The following is a 20,654-nucleotide window of genomic DNA, read 5'->3' as shown; positions in this document are numbered from 1 at the left end:
ATCAAAGCTACAGCTTGCAATCACCATCTTTGCCCTATAGTTAGCTATAGTATTCACATTGGATTTATTGTAATTACTAAAAGTAGCCTAAATGCAATCTCAGAGTTTCAAAATTTTCTGGAGAAATGTCATCACTTATTAATACCATAATTGATTGTAGTAGGTGAGCACACCCAGTGTATGAAATAACTTTTCAGACATGTGCTGACACACTGTCAGGACAACGTAAAAGTTGAGTGGACATCAAGTGATTTAGTGGACATTTTGACTCTCTCCTTTCCTGCATGTATTTTTTCCAACTTGACTAATTGGATGTTTGTGTACTGTACAATATATTACTACTCAATCACTCACTAACAAACGCAAAATACTGCAGTGTTTTAAATGATGGTTATAATCAGTGGTCACATATAAGGGATTCTACAAAATCAATTATTACTTTGTTACAGGGTCTTTTGTTGGAAAAGAGTCACAGAACTTCTGAACAATTATGTGAACAATTTAATTCTTTTCATTTCATTCTGCTGGTGGTTACTAAAACTATACGCTTATAGTTATCAGTAGCCACACCTCCCTTTCATCCTTCTCCATTATGTCAATTGTCTCCCCAATTAAAGGAAACTAAACTACTGTGCATCCAATTTGCATTTGCAGCCTACAACTAGCTAAGGTCACATAAACTTAATTATTAGTTGTTGTTTTTTTAAAATTATTATTATTATAATTACTATGTACCATTGGTGGCTGAATGCTGCCTTTTAAAGTTGGTAACTAGCTATGAAAATTGTATTCAAAGTTATGAATTCTGCAATCTAGCTAATACAAAATAAAACCCGCTTGCCAGCATTGCTATTTTAAGTATGGATGATGGGAAAGTAATAATTAAGATGTGGTCTAATGTAAGAAAAAACTTACATACAAGGCCACCCAGAGAAATTAAGGGGCCCAGAGCAGAGTTAAAGTGGGGCCCCAGGAGCAAGGAGGTTTCCATTCTGAATCACAACTTCACCCAAGCTGTAGGTTGAAGACGAAAAAAAAAAGGTCATCGCATGCTGACAATGACAATAACCACTCCTCACTGACCATATCTCCTTATTCATAAGCTTGCTACACTGCTCCTCTGAAGAATACTGTGACTGCTCTATTAGAGTATTTAGATCTGACTGCTCTATTAGATTATATCGATCTTTTAAACAGGTATTCAAGGGGCCCTTCGTGGGTCAGGCTGGATCCCAGGGAAAAATTTCCCAATCCCCCCGTGGGCAGCCCTGAAATTTACATACAGTAGCTAACAAAAATCTAACTACTACTACTACTACTACTACTGTTGTCTTTGCTAAAATAGCCCTTACAAAATATCACCTAAAGTCAGTCAAACATGCTATCCTATTTTGTTTATGTCTCTAGTTCCACCATAGAAGTTATTTCACCATGGCTGGTAGCTACAGCCTGTGAAGAAGGTGTACTAATATCACACACACACACACACACACACACACACACACACACACACACACACACACACACACACACACACACACACACACACACACACACACACACACACACACACACACACACACACACACACACACACACACACACACACACACACACACACACACACACACACACACACACACACACACACACACACACACACACACACACACACACACACACACACACACACACACACACACACACACACACACACACACACACACACACACACACACACACACACACACACACACACACACACACACACACACACACACACACACACACACACACACACACACACACACACACACACACACACACACACACACACACACACACACACACACACACACACACACACACACACACACACACACACACACACACACACACACACACACACACACACACACACACACACACACACACACACACACACACACACACACACACACACACACACACACACACACACACACACACACACACACACACACACACACACACACACACACACACACACACACACACACACACACACACACACACACACACACACACACACACACACACACACACACACACACACACACACACACACACACACATCCTTTATGTTGACCTGTTGGTCTTGTCCTTCATCATCATCACTATCATTATCATCATCATCAGTCATTGGAGGGGTGGTCCCATATCCATTAGATGATTGTGACCTTTTTCTCTGTGACCTTGTGTGTATGTACAAAACAATAAAAGTAATAGCTGCTAAAATTCAATCTCAAAAATTTATTGTATAACTAATATTATTACTGGAAAAAAGAAATGCATTTAACATTATATAAAAACTGACTAATTTATGCATCCTGTTCAGGGTTAATTTTGCTATTATTTTGTTCTCAATAATAAGTAATGACACTCATTGCCATGTGTAGAGTACATGTACAACTCACCTACAGTAACACACCACCAGGATTACAACAGTTATCAGAATTACTATAACTACTAGTCCACCAACACCTCCACCAACCAGAACAATAATATTAGTAGTGTCCTAGTGTCCCCATCATCATTAGTGATCAGTGAAACTGTGAAGAGCAAGTTATGATGCAACATAACATTATTGTAATGGAGCAGACCCAAAAAAGAGAGTTGGCCATGGGTAACTTTGGGCAACAAAAGTTATACTGTGTATGGCATAAATATCATTCTGGAATGTCTTGGGGCATGCACCCAGAAAATCAATCAAGTTCTGAGATAGTAATAAATAACTACAGTATTTAACAGATATCAAAATAACCATTCTATTAAAGTAGTTGGCTGCTCTATAAAGCACTCTGTATTAAGGACACTCAATACCAACAAAAAGTGTCCTGATTTTCCAGATCAAAAGGATACTTTGGGACCATTACCAAGTGTCTACATTATGCAGGTGTCCTTATTTTCAAGTGGGGACTCATGGCCCCTCTGCACCTCCCTTCACTCAGTCTCCACTACTACCTCTGGTGTTTAACAGTCTTTTCTTTTACAGGTATATATACTGTAACACTTGTATAACACTTATTAAAGACCTGCAGGTTTATAAGCATGTGTATACACCTTACCATTTAAGGGATGACTATCCATGAAAGAAGATGATCCACCAGTTTTCACTCCAACTGCTACAGAGTACAAGTGTGACTGACCAAGTTAGTGAAGACAGAAAAACTATTATTAGTTATCACAGTGTTAGTATCAAGCTGTCTCCTCTGCTGAGACAATTGAGAGAGTACTACTTTATACTGTGGAAACCCTCGAGCTTCTATAAGACTCAATGGAGTCCAAGTGATGTTAACTCTTGTTGAGCTCAACTGGGTAGCTTGTAAATTCTCTGGTGCTTTAGTTGGTGCTAGTTCGCCACTGAAGAATACCACATACTCACCCAAAACTCCCATACCAACACTTGTGAATGCCACTATTCTCACTTGATAAGGAGTACCTGGGTCTGGAAGGAGACAATAAATAATGCTGACTATGTATACATTCTGTGAAAGTTGCATTAAACCCATACAGTCATATTACTGTACATTTTCATACACTTACCTAAATTCTTAATGGTATAACTCCTATCAATACTCTCCAGCCTAGTGTGTACTGCAGTAGAGTAATCACGTTCATATATTTGATACATCACTTCATATGATGTGATAACTCCATTAGGTTGTAGGGATGGTCTCCACATAACTATCACCTCAGTGTTGTTTAATGTAGTCTGTATGTGAAACTGTTTAATGTAGTCTGTATGTGAAACTGTACTATTCCAGGAGCTACATAATATGAAGAAATGTGTACATTATTATACACAGTACACACAGTGTACACTCTACCTATACTAGTGGTTCTATCAACTATGCATATAACTGAGATGACACCATCAGAAAGGTACCACATATCAGGGGCAGCGGAACCGTGTAGGCAGGGTAGGCAACTACCCAAATTTTAGTGGTAGCTATTGAGCCATGTTCCAAGAAAGCAGTCTGGTCGCTCTGGTTTTCCAGGATCACTTTTGAATATTGTCACTCAAGATACTCTAATAGAACAGTCAGTGATACCCCAATAGAGCAGTCAGTTACTACCAGTATTTATTCCATTAGAGTATATTTTTAGCAGTTAATAGTCATATTATTTTTATAAATGTGAAATTGTCTCCAGATTCAACTCAGAAAACAATCTTTTGAAAAATTTTTTGCTAAGCATGTGCCAAATGTTGCACAACTATGATGCTGGTGCTGGTCATAAAAGTATATGACTATGATCTTACAGTTGCCTATCCACCTTATAGATGCTTCCTCCACCCCTGCATATTAATTTAGCTGCAGAGCTTTACAATTGCAAAGTTAGCTTTTTTAAGTGGTGTAAAATGTTGGCTAACAAATAGTCTGATGAAAGAAATTTTAGAATATTGCCCATTCCAATCCTTGAGTACATATTTCTTATGCTGTAATTTTCACTCCTACTTATCACTGGTCGTCCCTTCCTGATAACTAGCCAAATTATGATACATGTAGGCTTGAACCAATTATGCTTTGAAAATAGCATATTTTGTTCTCAAAAATCCAGCCTAAATAGTATGCTTTCAAAATCAAGATTATGCTCTAGAGGTGGCTGTTTTGTAGAGTTACTGTTTTTTGTAGACTTACTGTATATATATATATCAGCCTTCCTGACTGCTCTATTAGAGTATCTCATTTTCTGGCAAAGTGTGATGGTGCATTCATGTTTTGCTGTATTCTTGGCACACTTTGGACATTTTAAGTAAAATTTTGAAAATCGTTCTATTATGCTGGCATAATGCTTGATGCTTTTGCTAGCCTATTATGCTCGAAATTATGCTGGTATGATTGGTAGGCACATATGCTTGAGGACAACTGTGCAAAATCTTTCAGGGATGTAAACTTGCACCAATACTTTCATGGCCTGTCAACCACAAGCAACCATCAAGCTGCCTACAAACAAGCTTTACCATACAATACCTGCTTCTCTTGTTCTGTTCATCATCGCATTACTGTTCCCACTTGTTCCTCCTCCATCATTAGTAGCAGTGATGGTCACTGTGACTAACTGATATGGAGCCAGTCCAGTAATATCATAAGATTGTACCTATAACACATGTAAAAGGTTTTAACATGATCGTAACAAATAGACTCATTAGAAACTTACCGTTCTACCATTATATTGAACATCAGTTATTACATTACTGCCATGATCAATGTTATATGTGAGAGTGTAACTGATCAATACTCCATTAGGTTGTGTTAGTGCTCCCAGGTTACATGAACTGAATAACTATCAATTGTAGTGACTGATAATAACACTGGAGGATTGGGAGATGTGAGGAATTGTCAGCATTTAGAATTTTGCAGTAGATCAAGTACACATTGTACCTTTATAATCAGTTGTTACAGTGATGGGATCACTCACTGGTCCATCAGATCCACTAACAGCATATATTGTACAAGTGTATGTGGTGTGTGGAGTTAGTCCAGTAACTGTTCCTTGTGTAGCAGTACCAGTGATGTTAGCATGATATTGCTGTATATAAAATTATTGGATAATTTGTTATACAGACATGTGTAGTGCACGCTATGTGTCATATAAGGACTTTGTGTGATACTAGTAACTGTCAACTAATAATTGCAGTTATTCAAATACATAAAATTATTGTATACCTGCAAATATTACAGTAAGAATTATTCTGTAGTTGGTTATGGAAATTACACTTCACCGTGCATGAATAGGATATTAAGCTGAAGCATTGATAATTGGATAGCTAGTGAGTGCTGGTGGGGTTTAATTAGTTTCATATACAATGCTTCATTCAATAAGCAACAAAATCTATATAGCTCAATTTTCAGAGCACTTCCATCATTGTGTTCTATAGTATGTTCACATTGAGCTGATATGCAGCAAAGAAAGAAAAGTGTTATTATTTTTCTCCAGAGAAATGACATTTCAGCCATCTAGATGATTAGTGATGACAAAGAGCAGACATGTCCAGTTTAGCTTCATTAAACATTTGGGAAACTCCTGTACCAGACAATGAATTTTAAGGCTTCCCATTGGTGAAAACTTTGATTGGTCATATACAAAAGGTTAGACATTCAAATGAAATGTATGGAACAGGTCCCATGTTTTGCTTTAGTTTTGTGTAAAAACTATTTTTGTATGATTTTCAGTGAACTAAATTTAAGTTACTGCTTACTAAGGCATCTCGATCTTCTGGTAGGTACAGGTATAGCCATGGTCTCTGAGGCTTAATACATTTTATCTGATAATCAATAGCTACAGTATTAAGACAGCAAGCTTCACAGTTGATGCCTGAAAATTTTGGCCAGTATCTCAAAGATATAACTGCACAGCAAAATCCACTTTTGTATATTTTTGCATCTGAAAATTATTTTACAATAAAAATAAAGCAAAATTTGGTACTACAAATGAAAATCCATCCATTGGTTATTTTTCAAGATCAGCAAAAACCTACCATTATGATATAGGTTATTATGTGTACTTTGAAACATTTCTTACATTTCATGTTTACTTGGCTGTCCATGAAATTTCCATCCATAAAATTGTGCAATTTAGTTATGCCATAATAGCATAAGCAGTATGTGTGTGAGGGGGAGGGATGGTTCCATGACTTTCCTCCATGAGACCTGGATGGTCCTCCTGTGCATTAGTAGTCCTGTCCCAAGAGGATTTGCCTGTACTAGATTCAAGTGTGCACAGACATGCCAGTGCTGGCTCACTGAGCAGCAATACTGTAGCTGTGTTTTGCATGGCTACTTGCTTTGTGTGTATCTCTGTGTGTGCTCACAAATGTGTGGGGGTGTATCCAGGATTTTTCCAAGGGGGAGTGATCATGAGTTATAGGTGCATGAGTCTGGGGCACAGTCCCTAGCCACTGGTGCATTTTGAACCTTAAAAGTTTTCAAATTTCACTAGATTTGTGATTTCGTGGATAGTACACTGTAAATACTATTTTCAATAAATTAAGTTCTTTGCTTGCTTTCATTTAAGTCCTAAAATTATTGTTTTATGGCTGGTGGGGATTTGTAGTGATCCTTCAATTGAAATGAAAATCTCAAGATTTAGCTGCTAAATCATTCTTTAATCACAAGTTAGTCTAACATCTAAATTATTTTTATATCCATTTTAACATTGTGTTCCATTATGTACATTCTATTAGAGTGCTCTATTTCGACTTTTATAAAGAATTTTCAACACATAACCTTAATCCACGTTTTAGGAATCGGTGTGTCCTGTAAGTTTCCTGTCTATGCTGTCCTACCATATTTCTGTACTAAGATAGTCTGGTGTTACTGCTGCAGGCCTACAAATTAAAATTTTATAAGGGGTTTCTGGAACCCCCTAAATACATCCCTGATGTGTGTGCATGGTCGTGTATGTGTGTGTGTGTGTGTGTGTGTGTGTGTGTGTGTGTGTGTGTGTGTGTGTGTGTGTGTGTGTTCCATTTCATTCCTTACCACAAAGCTACTATGTTTCATAACATGTGATGATGTACCATCTTACTACTCCATTAGCTTCCTCGTTACTCAAAGCATTCCACCTGAAATTAACGGATGTTGACTTAATGGAAATAGCTCTGAATCTCCTAGGAGCCACCACTGGAGCTCTCTAAGTGCTAAATAATAGTAGTATAAAATGGCGCATTAATGGAAACATTATGATGTCTGGTATTAATATTTATCTGATTTGTCAAAAAAACAGAATGGCACCAAAGGCAAAGCCTGTACAAATGTGCTTCCCAAAACACAAAACACAACAAAATACAAAATATCAACAGTACAGTTACAGTTACACAAATTACAATTATTGAACAGGTTACGATTACTGAAGTTAACAATGACAAAACAATAGATACACAACAGGACGAAAATAGGGATATGGTAGGGATCACTACATGAATAAGTGATTAAACAAGGAAGATGAAGTGAAAATTTAATCTCTGCTTTAGCCCAAACTAGCTATAATAATAAGCAAAGTGATTAGTTAAATGTGTTCTGCCAATTACACAGAATACGTGAAGCTAGCCTAATGTTTACTTAAATTGCTGGAGACATAGTAATAGTGTATTCTTTGCACCAAAAATATACTATATATACAGCACTATTTAATGTATACGAATACTACACATGGTGTGTTAAGCACCTCGAATAATTACATGGCATCTAAATACATGTACACTCTTTCAGTAAAGTGTTGATACTGATGTTAATGCCTTGTTGTGGTCTCCTGGCATGAAGTAGAAGATGAAAATTTGATTGAAGATAAAAGGAATGGCAAAGCACAGAGGGCAGGCAGGCATTCATACAGTAGGAATCATAAAAGGCACATTCCACCTGAAAGTTTGTTGTAAAATGGTATATAGCTGTGCACTGCTTTATTTGGTCTCCAGCCTTGTGCCTGTAGTCAAACAGTGAGGCAGTGAGGAAGGGACAAAATACATTGTTTTTACCTGGCCATTTTCTTGTTTGAATGCTGTAAGACTATTCTGTAAAGTTATCATCGCATTATTATGGTTTTTAGATGTGGCAATTTTATTGGCATCCATCACTTTAGGGGGAACTCTACTAAACAGCACTACCATACTGTTTGATAACATCATATATGTACCTGTGCTAACTTCAAACATCCACACACCAGGATCACCCACGTGCACATTACTGGTCTCAGTGATACTGAGAATATTTTGATTGAGATAGTGATCCAGGAATGGTGATGAAATTGATACCATCACCAGCATTAATTCCAGCCACAGCTTCACCACCACCCCACTGTAAGTCCTCGTACAGGAATATCACAAAAGATTTAGTTCCACTGGTAGCAAGCACACATTGAAAGGTGTCAACCTACATGTAGTAGTAGTACAATGAAACACAATATCATTTAAAGTGTAGAAAATAGAGCACCTGTGTATGAGAATTTAGAAAATATTAAATGTTGTGAAAAACTTTTTGGTGGAGTGGTAATTGTTCTATTAGGATAGGTCAGAGTATTGGGTATAGCATTTCCAGCACTTTAAATGGTGAAGCTATATTACCCCTAAGACCATTAATGTCATGATATTGACCAGTGATGAACACGAGCTATTTGTATAACAAGTAATACCAGATTCTGATTATTAGGCATATATTGTCAGTTGGGTGTACATGGAAACTTGTGGTATACACCTGTTGTTAAGCATATATAAATATACAGAGGAATCTCTTTTGGATTTCTATTATCAGGGGACCTCCATCGTCTGCACAACCCAAAGTAGTCATGTGGTTAAACATGTGCACTCCTGTGGGTACATATAAGGCACTTCTAGTAACATGAGCTTCAAAATACGGTGTGTTAATTAGAAGGTGGTGATTGATGAGAATCAAAATAAGACTACAGACTAAGAATTAATTGCCATGGATGATGTTTAGCTGAAAGAAGACAGAATGGATGCTACAAATACCATACACTTCAATATGTAGCTGTACTTATATATGTAACAGTAGTCAGTAGTATGTACATGCACTGTAGCTAACTGGTATTAGGTGTTTAATGACGATTCTACTGTTTTTGCCAATTCCACCGTTTCCACCATTCTACTAAATTTCCTTTCCCGAAGCCTAAAGGTTGCTGTTTAACTGTTAGGTGGCTTGTCTATTTTACTATTAATAATCACCACTTAGTTGCTAGGTGATAATACAATTTTACAGCCCAGGGGAGTGACCATGACTACTCAGTAGTAACTTCCTCCTCTGGCCATTAAACTTTATAGCACTAACTGATTGCAATAATAACATTACTTGTATTTAAAACAGTTACTTTAGCTTATCATACAGTATGGTAGTGCTGTATATTAGGGATCATGGAGGTTTGGCCAAAACACCAACTTCACAATACCAACCTGGCACCTCGGAAGTATGGTTTGGTATAACCAAGCCCAAAAGTATCTTCAGTATGACCCTGATAAATTGTTACAAAATTTTAAAGAATTTTATTCAATGGAATTTTCTACTGAATGACTAAATTCTTGCCTGCCAATCTGCCTGCCTATCTGCCTGCCTGCCTATCTGCCTGCCTGCCTGCTTCCTGCATACCTGATGGATGCAGGGATCTTTCCGCCATCCAAATACTATATCTATGCAAAGCATAAAACTTTAGCGCTTGGCGCGCTGCGCGCGCCAAGCGCTAAAGTTTTATGCTTTGCATAGATATAGTATTTGGAAGTTGGAATTAATGAATTCCAATTTGCAAAGTTTATATTTTTAAGTGCTTCCAGCTTTTAATGCGATGGTTACGGTGGTTGCTGTGGCTTATAGGCGATAATTGAAGCCATTGTATACAGACATTACTGTAAGATTTACTCTCTACGATATGGTTTCCTTGTGGCTATTGCTTTAAGGAAGCATGCTAAATGTATTATCTACATTATATATCTATATTATACAGGTAGCCCTTGCTAAAGATCGAACTACCCTAATAGAACAGTCGGTATATTCGTAAATGACCAGTCACTGAGTTTAATGATTTAACTATAACTTGCATGATCTAATTGCAGAAGTGGTCACTAAATGAGGTCTCAGTGTACTGTATAGTAGTGACTCCCTAAAGTAACACCCCACCACCCCCCTTCCAAATGGACATCCCCTTAAAACTACACCATAGAAGCATCTTACAAAATTTTTATCTACAAGCCTCTATATGATCACAACAAGGCTAGAATTTAAACAACACAGTATATGGTCACCGTATTCTGCCTGTGGGATATACCTTCCAGCCCTGCATATATATATTTATAATGCTGAATATTTAGCTTCGGTAACAAAGCCTTACTGTGTTCAATATTAAGATTGCCACTACATTATTTATGCACACGCAGTATGCCTCAGAACTTGTGAATCTTGTATCAACCAGCTAGGAGCAAGATGACCACATCTTTTGATAATCAATTAATGCTTACGCAGCACAATCACAAGTTGACCTCATCTCCTTGGCATTGGTGACTGGTAAGAATAAAGAGACACAGAGAAACCCCACTCCATGTAATGATGTACAGATCAGTTGTGTAAGGTCCACTTGAAATACACTGACAATCAGTCACCCTATTTACCCAATTGCAACAGTCAAGCATGCATAGTATCCTAATAGAACACTCACCATATAGCTATATAAAGAAAGTAAAGAAATTGAAGTAGTATTTTGGTAGTATGTAGGATACAAGTGATAAAAGTTTCTAGTAAAAGCAAGTGATATTCTTGGGACATTCCTTGGACCAAGACAAGTCCGTCACCTCATTTGAACACAGTAACTTATTCATTCCGAATTCTGGGATGAAGACCAGCTTGACTTCCATATCGTACAATGGAGACCAAGAACAATCCAACAGGTCATTCATTTTTTAACATATATTATTATATTAAAGTAGCTACATGTATAAGTTAGGAACTATGACTTTTTATAAACTATTCACGGATGTAATTATCACATTGTATGACCAACTGTTGGTATAATCCATGGACCATACGAACATCCTGAACATCCTTAAATCACTATAGAAGGCAAAATTGTATCTATGAATGTGGCAATGATAAGAGGACTTGAAGAGATAGCTGAATGGACAGTACAGAACCCCTGCCGAAGTGCTGATGATGACAAATACTTGCTAATCCAACTCTCTCTATTCTATTATTTTGTCTACAATAATTGAACTAGGCTCTGTATAAGTATGGGTCACGGCTACTTTTGAGATGATGAGATATGGATTCGAAGCCTGTTAGGCCTACTAAATTCTAATAAAGATGCAAAGATTAAATGCATTTCTATAATTATTCTTTTTTTATAACCTAATCCCGAGTAGTGGGCCCCAAGTGCACAGTGTTCTATTGTTATTTTTATAATACCAATCGTCCATTGTTTTCCCAGTTATTTTCGGTCTAAAAGTAGTTCAGTGTCCCAAGTACAGTTTAGGTTACGTTATGTAGCTAAGGATGTAGAATATTTTGCAGTCAGACCTTCAGTGCTGGCCAATGTAAAGTATACTAACAAACAAATTTTGTTTTCTGGAGGGAGTACACAGAAGGTAGAGCCTGTACGAAGTATTTACCCATAGCCCAGGCGCCTAAGTGAAAATCTTAGAGCTAAATCACTTTAAGTGAAAAGGGACAAATATCTCAGAAGGGGTGTAAAAAAACCAACCAAATCTCCACACCATGCACCCAGAGAATTAATTTGTCTGAAGTACTCTGTATCTTCTGCAATTAGATGCAATTGTACAAGGTAATGACAGATGGTAAATCATTACCGTCCATTATATGCTTCCATATATATAGTACACCAGAATTAAAGGCAGACGCGTATAGTCCATAGAAACACACTGGGGTGTGTTGTTTAAGTATGAATGGAACCATGCATGCAGTTTGATAAGAAGCATTGATTCCTAAATAGTTCTAACAACAGGTGATAATTTAGAATGCCATTTAATGTTTACAAGAATGTAGATATCAGCACTTTTATGTAATTTTTTTTCCGGCCCACCATGTATATACAAACCGTGTTAAACTTTACAAGCTCCATGTAATAGTATGCACAATGTAACCAAACTACACTCAACATTTGCAATACTAGTTGTAGGAACTCTGTAATTAGAACATGAACAATGAAAATCATAGATGCACACACATTTGTAAACGTATTCATATTGTATGTACTTTCACATGATTCATTGATATGCTCTGTGTCGTTCTTACATGATGCTGCAAGCAGGGTAATGTCGTTCATACACTTGTAATCACAGAACTTAATAAAATGACATTGTTGTGATATTGGACCAGCAATCGTCTTTGAATTATGCATGTACACCTTGCAGTTGGATGTTGGCAGTTCATGATTCCCTCCTTAAAACCCCATATATGGCGGACGTCAAATTTATTAAATCACATGTACAGGGGGTCAATATTTATCTAAAGTTTTTAAAGGTGTGAATAACGTCAATATCACTATTGTATTGTACATATGTGTGTATTAATCACACAGCCCTGCATAACCATATTCATGTCATTATAAAGCACACGTACAGTTTCAATTAAGATCACTCCTGCAGGCATTACTATTAAGGCTGTGGGTTGTCACCATCACAATTATAGTATTTCACTATACGTTATGTTCACTATACGTTATGTTCACTATACGTTATATACATACGTTAGTTTGGTACTCCACATATACGTATACTCCATTAAGGTAAATACAGGTATATACTCTCTAATACAACATTCTTACAGATGATGCCACTTTTAATACAATTATCACTAGATGTTAATTTCTGTGACATTCGTTCGGTAACAATCAGTATGTGCATGTGTGTGTGTGTGTGTGAGTGTGTCTTAATACGTCCTTGTGGTCGCAGTTTGTGGAGGAAGAGTAGACATCGCAACTTTTGTGGAGCTACCAATTTGTCACTGCTTCAGGAGGAATCATAGAACTCTGCTATAGCAGTGCACTGTACAGCAGGCAGCTACCAAGTACCAAGTGTCTTAATACGTCCTTGTAACTGCAGACTGCATGCAGTGAGGAATTGCATGGAGGCTTGTTGATCAGATTATGAATCACATCACTCGTGTCACCCTAGCTGAATTAATTCCCACACTTTACTGGCAAATCCATTAGCTGCATGTGTTATTGAGTGTATCATCATTACCCTCTGCATTCCACTTTATGTATGTTATGTTGGTGTGGTTTGTGGTCAAGCTGTTAAAACCCCAAACTTTCCAAAAAAAAATTTATTATATGCCTGTGTATACTGTTCTTTAAAATCCATGTATAGTCATGGCATGCTGCTTTAACATACTACTGTATGTTAATGTTGGACAAGTTTTGCATACCCCATTAGCAACAATATTCCCTATAGTGTATAGGCAATATTATGCGTAAATACATATTCTCACATTCACGAAGGTAGTTTTCACTTTAGCTCTTCTAGATCTAAACTAGAGTTTGATATCCAAGGATTTGTCATTTCAAATCACTAGCTATAGCCTCCCCCTTAATAGTGAAGATAAACACATTACATAACAGAGTGACAGACATGCACAGATGGATGGTCTGATGTTCATGTAATAAAAAAAAGGGGGCACACACTATAACAAAATATCCCATATATATGTGCCTATACCTTTATTTAATATGCCCCCAACCACTCCAATAAAATCATTCCAATACAATATTTATTTTGTCGCGTTCTACACTGTATATACAATTTGTTATTTTGTCAATGTTGGTGAGTTCACAGCAGGGGTTATGCTTTAGCAGTTAGCTATCAACCGTCAATCAATTCACAACACATTTAAATGTAACTGTGACAATAGCTCATCTCATATTGCTTAAAATCAGTACACACCCTCCACCCACTCCCACAACAGACTTTAGAGTACACCAGCACTGTCTGGTCACCAGACTATCTAAATAATATCCAGAGAAGATCAGCTAGGTTTACTGTTAACTGCTACTAGATATACGAGTGTGTTACAAGCATCTTACAACAGCTAGATTGCATTTGGCCCATTTTATATTGAAGAAGAGATAAGATGAAACTGATAATGTTGTACAGAATCATCCATATACTTGCATATAGTCAGCACAATTTACCATTAAACCATAATAACATCTCTCGACGCCATTCATGCAGATTCATTTAGCCAGCTACCAGGCTATAGACTGATACAAATATTAATATTGATTCTCTCTTTCAACCATTCTTACGTGGAATAGCCAGTTACCAAATCAAGCGGCAATACTGTATCATAAACATCCCTCCCATTTATAAGAACAGTTTAAGCGATAATTAAATTAAATTTGTACTTTTATGCTCAATTCTAAGTCTTGTACAGTAACTTCTCATTATATAAATGAAATTATACACCATAATGTTGTATAGTTGGGAACCCAGAAGTAGGATTTATTGTGGAAACTTTGTTATGCTCTTCACCAACATTATTTTGAGGTTTAATCCCTACAACAGAATATTGGTATATCACTTCAAGTGTTTTTTTATGCAAAAAAAAACCTGATAACTAGCCTACTATACAGAGATGGAACCATTTATGCAAGCATCAAACATGCAAAATACAAGTGTCAATAACCATAACATGATATATCTTAGCAACAGATAAATAGAAATGAAGTAAATAAAGTTAACAATAAAATACAATTGCATGTAAAACTCTCTCACAGCTGTGCTGTTAGTTGCATGCTTATATTAATAAAACATAGCAGTCCATCATGGAACATTGTATTGTCACCATTTACAAGTGAATGAAAAATATTGCCAAAGCTTGGCCATTGCTCAGCAAATCGTTCCTTTCTAATGGTTATTAACTCTTGTCTTCCTCTTAAAGGGTCTTGTCCAAACTCATTGAATATAGTTATATGTCCTCCGTTTTCTTCGTACATTCTAACAGCTTCATCTGCTGCTGGAACCAGAGTGTTATCAATTTGCTTGGTCTGATTATTTCGTGCCATCATCACATTCGGGATGCCTTTGTTTGTACCTAAAGTAACGGTGATAAAAATTTCATAAAGTAGCTAGCTATCTATAGTGAAATATACCTGATATGCGATGCTCGTTCCAGGCTGTCACAAACATTGTAGTCCCAACTTGGCTGACGTGTAAAGTGTACCAGGAGACGCAATGTTTAATGTGATCGTCTTCCAGGTTGAAATCGCCATTTTCTTGCATTTCTATTAGAGCGGCCTTTATGGGGTAGTTGACCCTTCCGTTGACCTCTACCCATATCCTTTCGATCACATGATTCTATTACAAGACACCAAAGCAAATCAGTATGAACATCACATGAAATGAAACAACAGTTATTGTATGTGTGTCCCACTCTTATATCATTGTTTTAGAATGTCATCTAGTCAGCATTAATATATTGTTTTTTTTTAATTTGGGGGTTTACCCTGCTTATCCAACTACAATAGCTGCTGCTAAACATCAGTAGTCCACTATAGGTTATTCTTGTTACATCATGATAATGTGACAAATACAATCTCACTTGAGTAGAGGATGTCTGCAGGTGAGGTGGTCCAGAAGGGTTTCGTCTATATCCTGCCAGGTGTTCTTGGATGTACAACATAAGATACCACTCCCTTCCATGGTCAACCCTGATCTGATCCCACATACCATACTGGCATATGGTTTGCCTAAACAATTCAAATGCTAATAATTAAAAGAAATGTGATTCTAACAATACTTCATAGAATTTTAATAATCACTGTTAACGTTATGGATGAATGTGTGGGTAGTAATGCAGTGCTAGTGTAGTTGCTACAAGTAATGAAGTACCTGTACACTGTATCATAAATCACACTGTTGTTTTTAATAGGCATAGTGCTAAATGCCACAATTTTCCGGCTAAAGCCATCCACTGCACACATGTGGGTCACACCAAACATAACATTTTTTTCATTTTGGTCGATGTGTAGTTTGTGACCAAAATAATCTGCCCTGTATGTTGTAGGATTTGTCATCCTGGCAGTGGAGTTTGTACGGGCACGGCAGTACACAGGTGAGACATATCTCAATGATTCGCCAACTCTCTTTTCTCCTGTTCTGATTCCCCTTGATGCCAATACCCCTGTAAATGTTCTGCGTCCATACACAGGACCCACCTATATGTATATAACACATAGTATGGTTTTAAATAAATGGTTATATCATGTTGTACCTCACTGACAGCAGCGGCTACGACCTCATCTAACTCAGGTTTTGTCAGCCGGCTTGTTTTGTGAATGTTCCTTTCACGGCAGAACCTATATATAGGATGAATCAATCTAAGGACTATATTACTTTTGTTTGCTGATTATTCATAAACATATATGCAAACCCTATATGTGACCAGATTTTACAGAACCGATCCAAATCGCACATCAGGCAAAATCAAACTAACACCACCAGTGGATAGCTACACTATCGTACTACAAGTTTTGACCCTCAGCACTACTCAAACTACACGGGGCTGGTTTTTACACACGTCTTTTCTGGGTGGTGTGGAGTGCTCAAATGGCGGTTTCAGGCCTTGTGAAGGACCTGGCTTGGCAAGAGTCAGTGGTTTACTGGTGGACAGCCTTATAATGTTGGCCAGACGTGTTCTCTGTTGATTTTGCTACATATCAGCCACTAAGGAGCCAGCACAGCCCTGTAATCTCGTGTCTGGACTCCAATCGTGGTCTGCCTCCATTTTGAGGTCTAACTTTTGCCCTCCCCGCCACCCCCCAACCTCCACCCCTCAACCTCCACCCCTCAACCTCCACCCCTCAACCTCCACCCCTCAACCTCCACCCCTCAACCTCCACCCCTCAACCTCCACCCCTCAACCTCCACCCCCCAACCTCCACCCCTCAACCTCCACCCCTTTGTGAGCACTTGTGATACTACTTCGCTCGTCCAACTGCTCAGATTTTCTATCTTATTTGGCGGGAAACTGTACAAGCAGCTACAAGTACTGGAAGTGACTTGAAAGGTAACAGATTGATGCATCTTTTGTGTAAATTTCATACGCGTGCTTGCTATCCTTGGAGAGTTATGCTGGCTTCAATTCTTTAAAACCGTTTATCTCGGAACTTCTAATGTGCGATTTGGATCGTTTTTCCAAAATCCAGTCACATATATAGCTACAGTGTAGAGCAGCTCATGTATTTTCGACCCCCATGAGTGTTCGGACGCGATATTTCCTAGACGAACAATGAGAGCCGATCATTTATGGCACTATTATGAAGACCTATCACTATAACCTCCATGTATAAAATTTGAAAGAATTTGGTTATATCGTGTGGCTGCAGTGACCTTCGAAAGCCACTGTCCAAAAAAATGGATGCTCGGACAAAGTAACGTTCGTTCGGACTCCTCCATCTCTACCCTTCCCATGCAGCTTATATGCTATTGTGTGGTAGTGATTGGTAGAGCTATCCTTGAGCTATCCCGTGATATAAGCAGATTAGATATTTATCAGCTACAGTTGCAGCTATCGCCTTTTTCCGAGACGTGGTAACTTGACGAATCGTCGGACACAAAATTGCAATTATAATTCCGGACACAGCAACTTATTGCGATTACTTTGGCATTTTTTGAGTTTAAGTATAGTACTAGCTAAGAAACATTTGAAAACAGCTATTTAGGTACCTGTGTAGAGTGATTTTTTATCAATTCGAGATGGAAATAATAGCTACCTCATTTAGCTACAATACATTAGGTCTAGAATAGCTACATAAAATTGCTCAAACTTAATAATTTTATATATTTGAACTTACTTGAGACAAGGGAGATAAGAAATAAACCACAACAATACACAGGAGGTCACCACTGCTTTATAGCCTTAGTGACTGTTCTATTAGAGTATATTAAATGCTATATTAATTAAACTTCGTTAATTGCATCCATAGTATAATTTTATGCACATGCAGACTATCTAAGGGTGAATTAGTGCGAAAACCAGCTTAAAAACTGCGTTAAATTAATATACTCTAATAGAACAGTCACTAAGGCGATAAAGCAGTAGCGACCTTCTGTGCATTGTTGTGGTTTATTTCTTACCTCCCTTGTCTCAAGTAAGTTCAAATATATAAATTATTCTAAGTTTGAGCATTTTTATGTATCTATTCTAGGCCTAATGTATTGTAGCTAAATGAAGTAGCTACTATTTCCATCTCGAATTGATAAAAAATCACTCTACACAGGTACCTAAATGGCTGCTTTCAAATGTTTCTTAGCTAGTACTATACTTAAACTCAAAAAATGCCAAAGTAATCGCAATAAGTTGCTGTGTCCGGAATTATAATTGCAATTTTGTGTCCGACGATTCGTCAAGCTACCACGTCTCGGGAAAAGGCGATAGCTGCAACTGTAGCTGATAAATATCTAATCTGCTTATATCACGGGATAGCTCAAGGATAGCTCTACCAATCACTACCACACAATAGCATATAAGCTGCATGGGAAGGGTAGAGATGGAGGAGTCCGAAAGAACGTTATTTTGTCCGAGCATCCATTTTTTTGGACAGTGGCTTTCGAAGGTCACTGCAGCCACACGATATAACCAAATCCTTTCAAATTTTATACATGGAGGTTATCGTGATAGGTCTTCATAATAGTGCCATAAATGATCGGCTCTCATTGCTCTTCTAGGAAATATCGCGTCCGAAAACTCATGGGGGTCGAAAATACATGAGCTGCTCTACATTGAATGAAGCCTACATTTGGGTCTCTAAAATTTTGCCATGCATTATATAGCAATGTAGCTATACTATTAAATAAACTGGTAGTGAATTACTACACATATATGATTCTCAGTCTTAAATTACTTAGCCAGTAATAATTGGAATCAGTGCATGTATTAGTTAGACTATTCATGATCATAATAATGGTGATCGTCTGGTCTGGTATACAATATAGTACCTAATGTTTGCGCTTCAATGTGGGGCTAGACTGGTGATATTCACTGTAGAGCATGCATGCATGTATACATACAAGCTACACAAACACATGTGGACAAGTAGGTAAAAAAAAATTACTAGCTACTTACGCGTAATCTAGCTTGTTAGCCCGTCTCAATCAAACATGATGCAATTAATTATTGTTGAAAACTGAATGCACGGACCCTTTATATAGCTAGTTATATTATCTATAGTTATATACCCATAGCTATTACCTACGTATGCAGCACTAGTGAGCTCTTTTTGCAACTGTAAGTAACTATATATATAATACAGTTCTGACTCTGCAACGGGCTTGCAGCTGTTTGTAGCTATATACAGTAGGTTCATGTACCAAGCTACTTAGCTAGCTATATGTATACAAACCTCTCCAATGAGCGAACACTCAGTCCTTTCCTGCTAGGATATTTGTATTGCAGGTGAAGACTCATACGTTTGTGGGTCCATCGCTCCTTCTCTATTTTCTCCCTTATGAACTCTTCCAACTCATCCAGCAAGCGTATCCCAGCCATGGCTATATATTCGAGGCTATATACCTGTAGCTACTTATTTGCATGGTGCCAACCAATTAGCTATTGTTGAACTGCGCCTCTCGCGTCTATACAATGAGTGTAAGCGGCTGGCCCTGAGGCTAACTAAGGCCAATGAAACTTGATTAGCAGTTTCGCGTCACCGCCCACATCCCTTCACTAGCACCCGCATGGAATTTCATTATTGGCAATTTAGATCGAAATACTCTAATAGAGCAGTCACTTTTACTCTAATAAAGAAGTCACTTTATTATAGGCATGCCAGGAGTACTACAGGTTTTTGCAATTGAATTCGTCGCCTTTGCGATTGAATTCGTCCCGTTTGCAATTGAATTCGTCGGTATTGCAATTGAATTCGTCCCGTTTGCAATTGAATTCGTCGGTTTTGCAATTGAATTCGTCGGTTTTGCAGTTGAATTAGTCGGTTTTGCAATGGAATTCGTCGCGTTTGCATTACAATTCGTCATAAACAAAACGGCTCCAAGAAACCAACCCGTTCATTAAGAGATGAACTATTTATGCCTTGGAGAGTTACACTTGAGACACTAGAAGGTAATTGAAGCTGGTAGTACGCGAAGTTGATAGCTGTCTGAC

The 20,654-nt window shown here is 37.7% G+C and overlaps 2 protein-coding genes and 2 long non-coding RNA genes across 4 annotated transcripts; all 4 read right to left on the bottom strand.

Moving 5' to 3' along the window:
- Positions 1-1,327: 1,327 nt before the first annotated feature.
- Positions 1,328-2,558, bottom strand: LOC136250259 (uncharacterized). Its single transcript, XR_010698472.1, has 3 exons — positions 2,457-2,558; positions 2,129-2,234; positions 1,328-1,449 (listed from the first exon to the last, which is right to left on the bottom strand). It is a non-coding gene; the product is annotated as an uncharacterized lncRNA (long non-coding RNA).
- Positions 2,559-2,680: 122 nt separating this feature from the next.
- LOC136264557 (contactin-5-like) lies at positions 2,681-3,764 on the bottom strand. Its single transcript, XM_066059327.1, has 2 exons — positions 3,586-3,764; positions 2,681-3,487 (listed from the first exon to the last, which is right to left on the bottom strand). The coding sequence occupies exons 1-2, from the start codon at positions 3,722-3,724 to the stop codon at positions 3,165-3,167; spliced, it is 462 nt and encodes a 153-aa protein (XP_065915399.1). The 5' UTR covers positions 3,725-3,764; the 3' UTR covers positions 2,681-3,164.
- Positions 3,765-3,767: 3 nt separating this feature from the next.
- Positions 3,768-5,328, bottom strand: LOC136264565 (uncharacterized). The gene is made up of 3 exons (XR_010705198.1): positions 5,203-5,328; positions 5,016-5,142; positions 3,768-3,809 (listed from the first exon to the last, which is right to left on the bottom strand). It is a non-coding gene; the product is annotated as an uncharacterized lncRNA (long non-coding RNA).
- A 9,791-nt stretch (positions 5,329-15,119) lies between these two features.
- Positions 15,120-20,042, bottom strand: LOC136241910 (uncharacterized). The gene is made up of 6 exons (XM_066033302.1): positions 19,897-20,042; positions 16,767-16,872; positions 16,385-16,710; positions 16,095-16,242; positions 15,646-15,850; positions 15,120-15,587 (listed from the first exon to the last, which is right to left on the bottom strand). The coding sequence occupies exons 1-6, from the start codon at positions 20,040-20,042 to the stop codon at positions 15,265-15,267; spliced, it is 1,254 nt and encodes a 417-aa protein (XP_065889374.1). The 3' UTR covers positions 15,120-15,264.
- Between the last annotated feature and the right edge of the window lie 612 nt (positions 20,043-20,654).

Source organism: Dysidea avara, chromosome 1 (assembly GCF_963678975.1).
Source record: "Dysidea avara chromosome 1, odDysAvar1.4, whole genome shotgun sequence".
Classification (NCBI taxonomy): Eukaryota; Metazoa; Porifera; class Demospongiae; order Dictyoceratida; family Dysideidae; genus Dysidea; species Dysidea avara.
The sequence above is the reverse complement of the archived record's forward strand: the minus strand, read 5'-3'. Positions and strand labels throughout refer to the sequence as shown.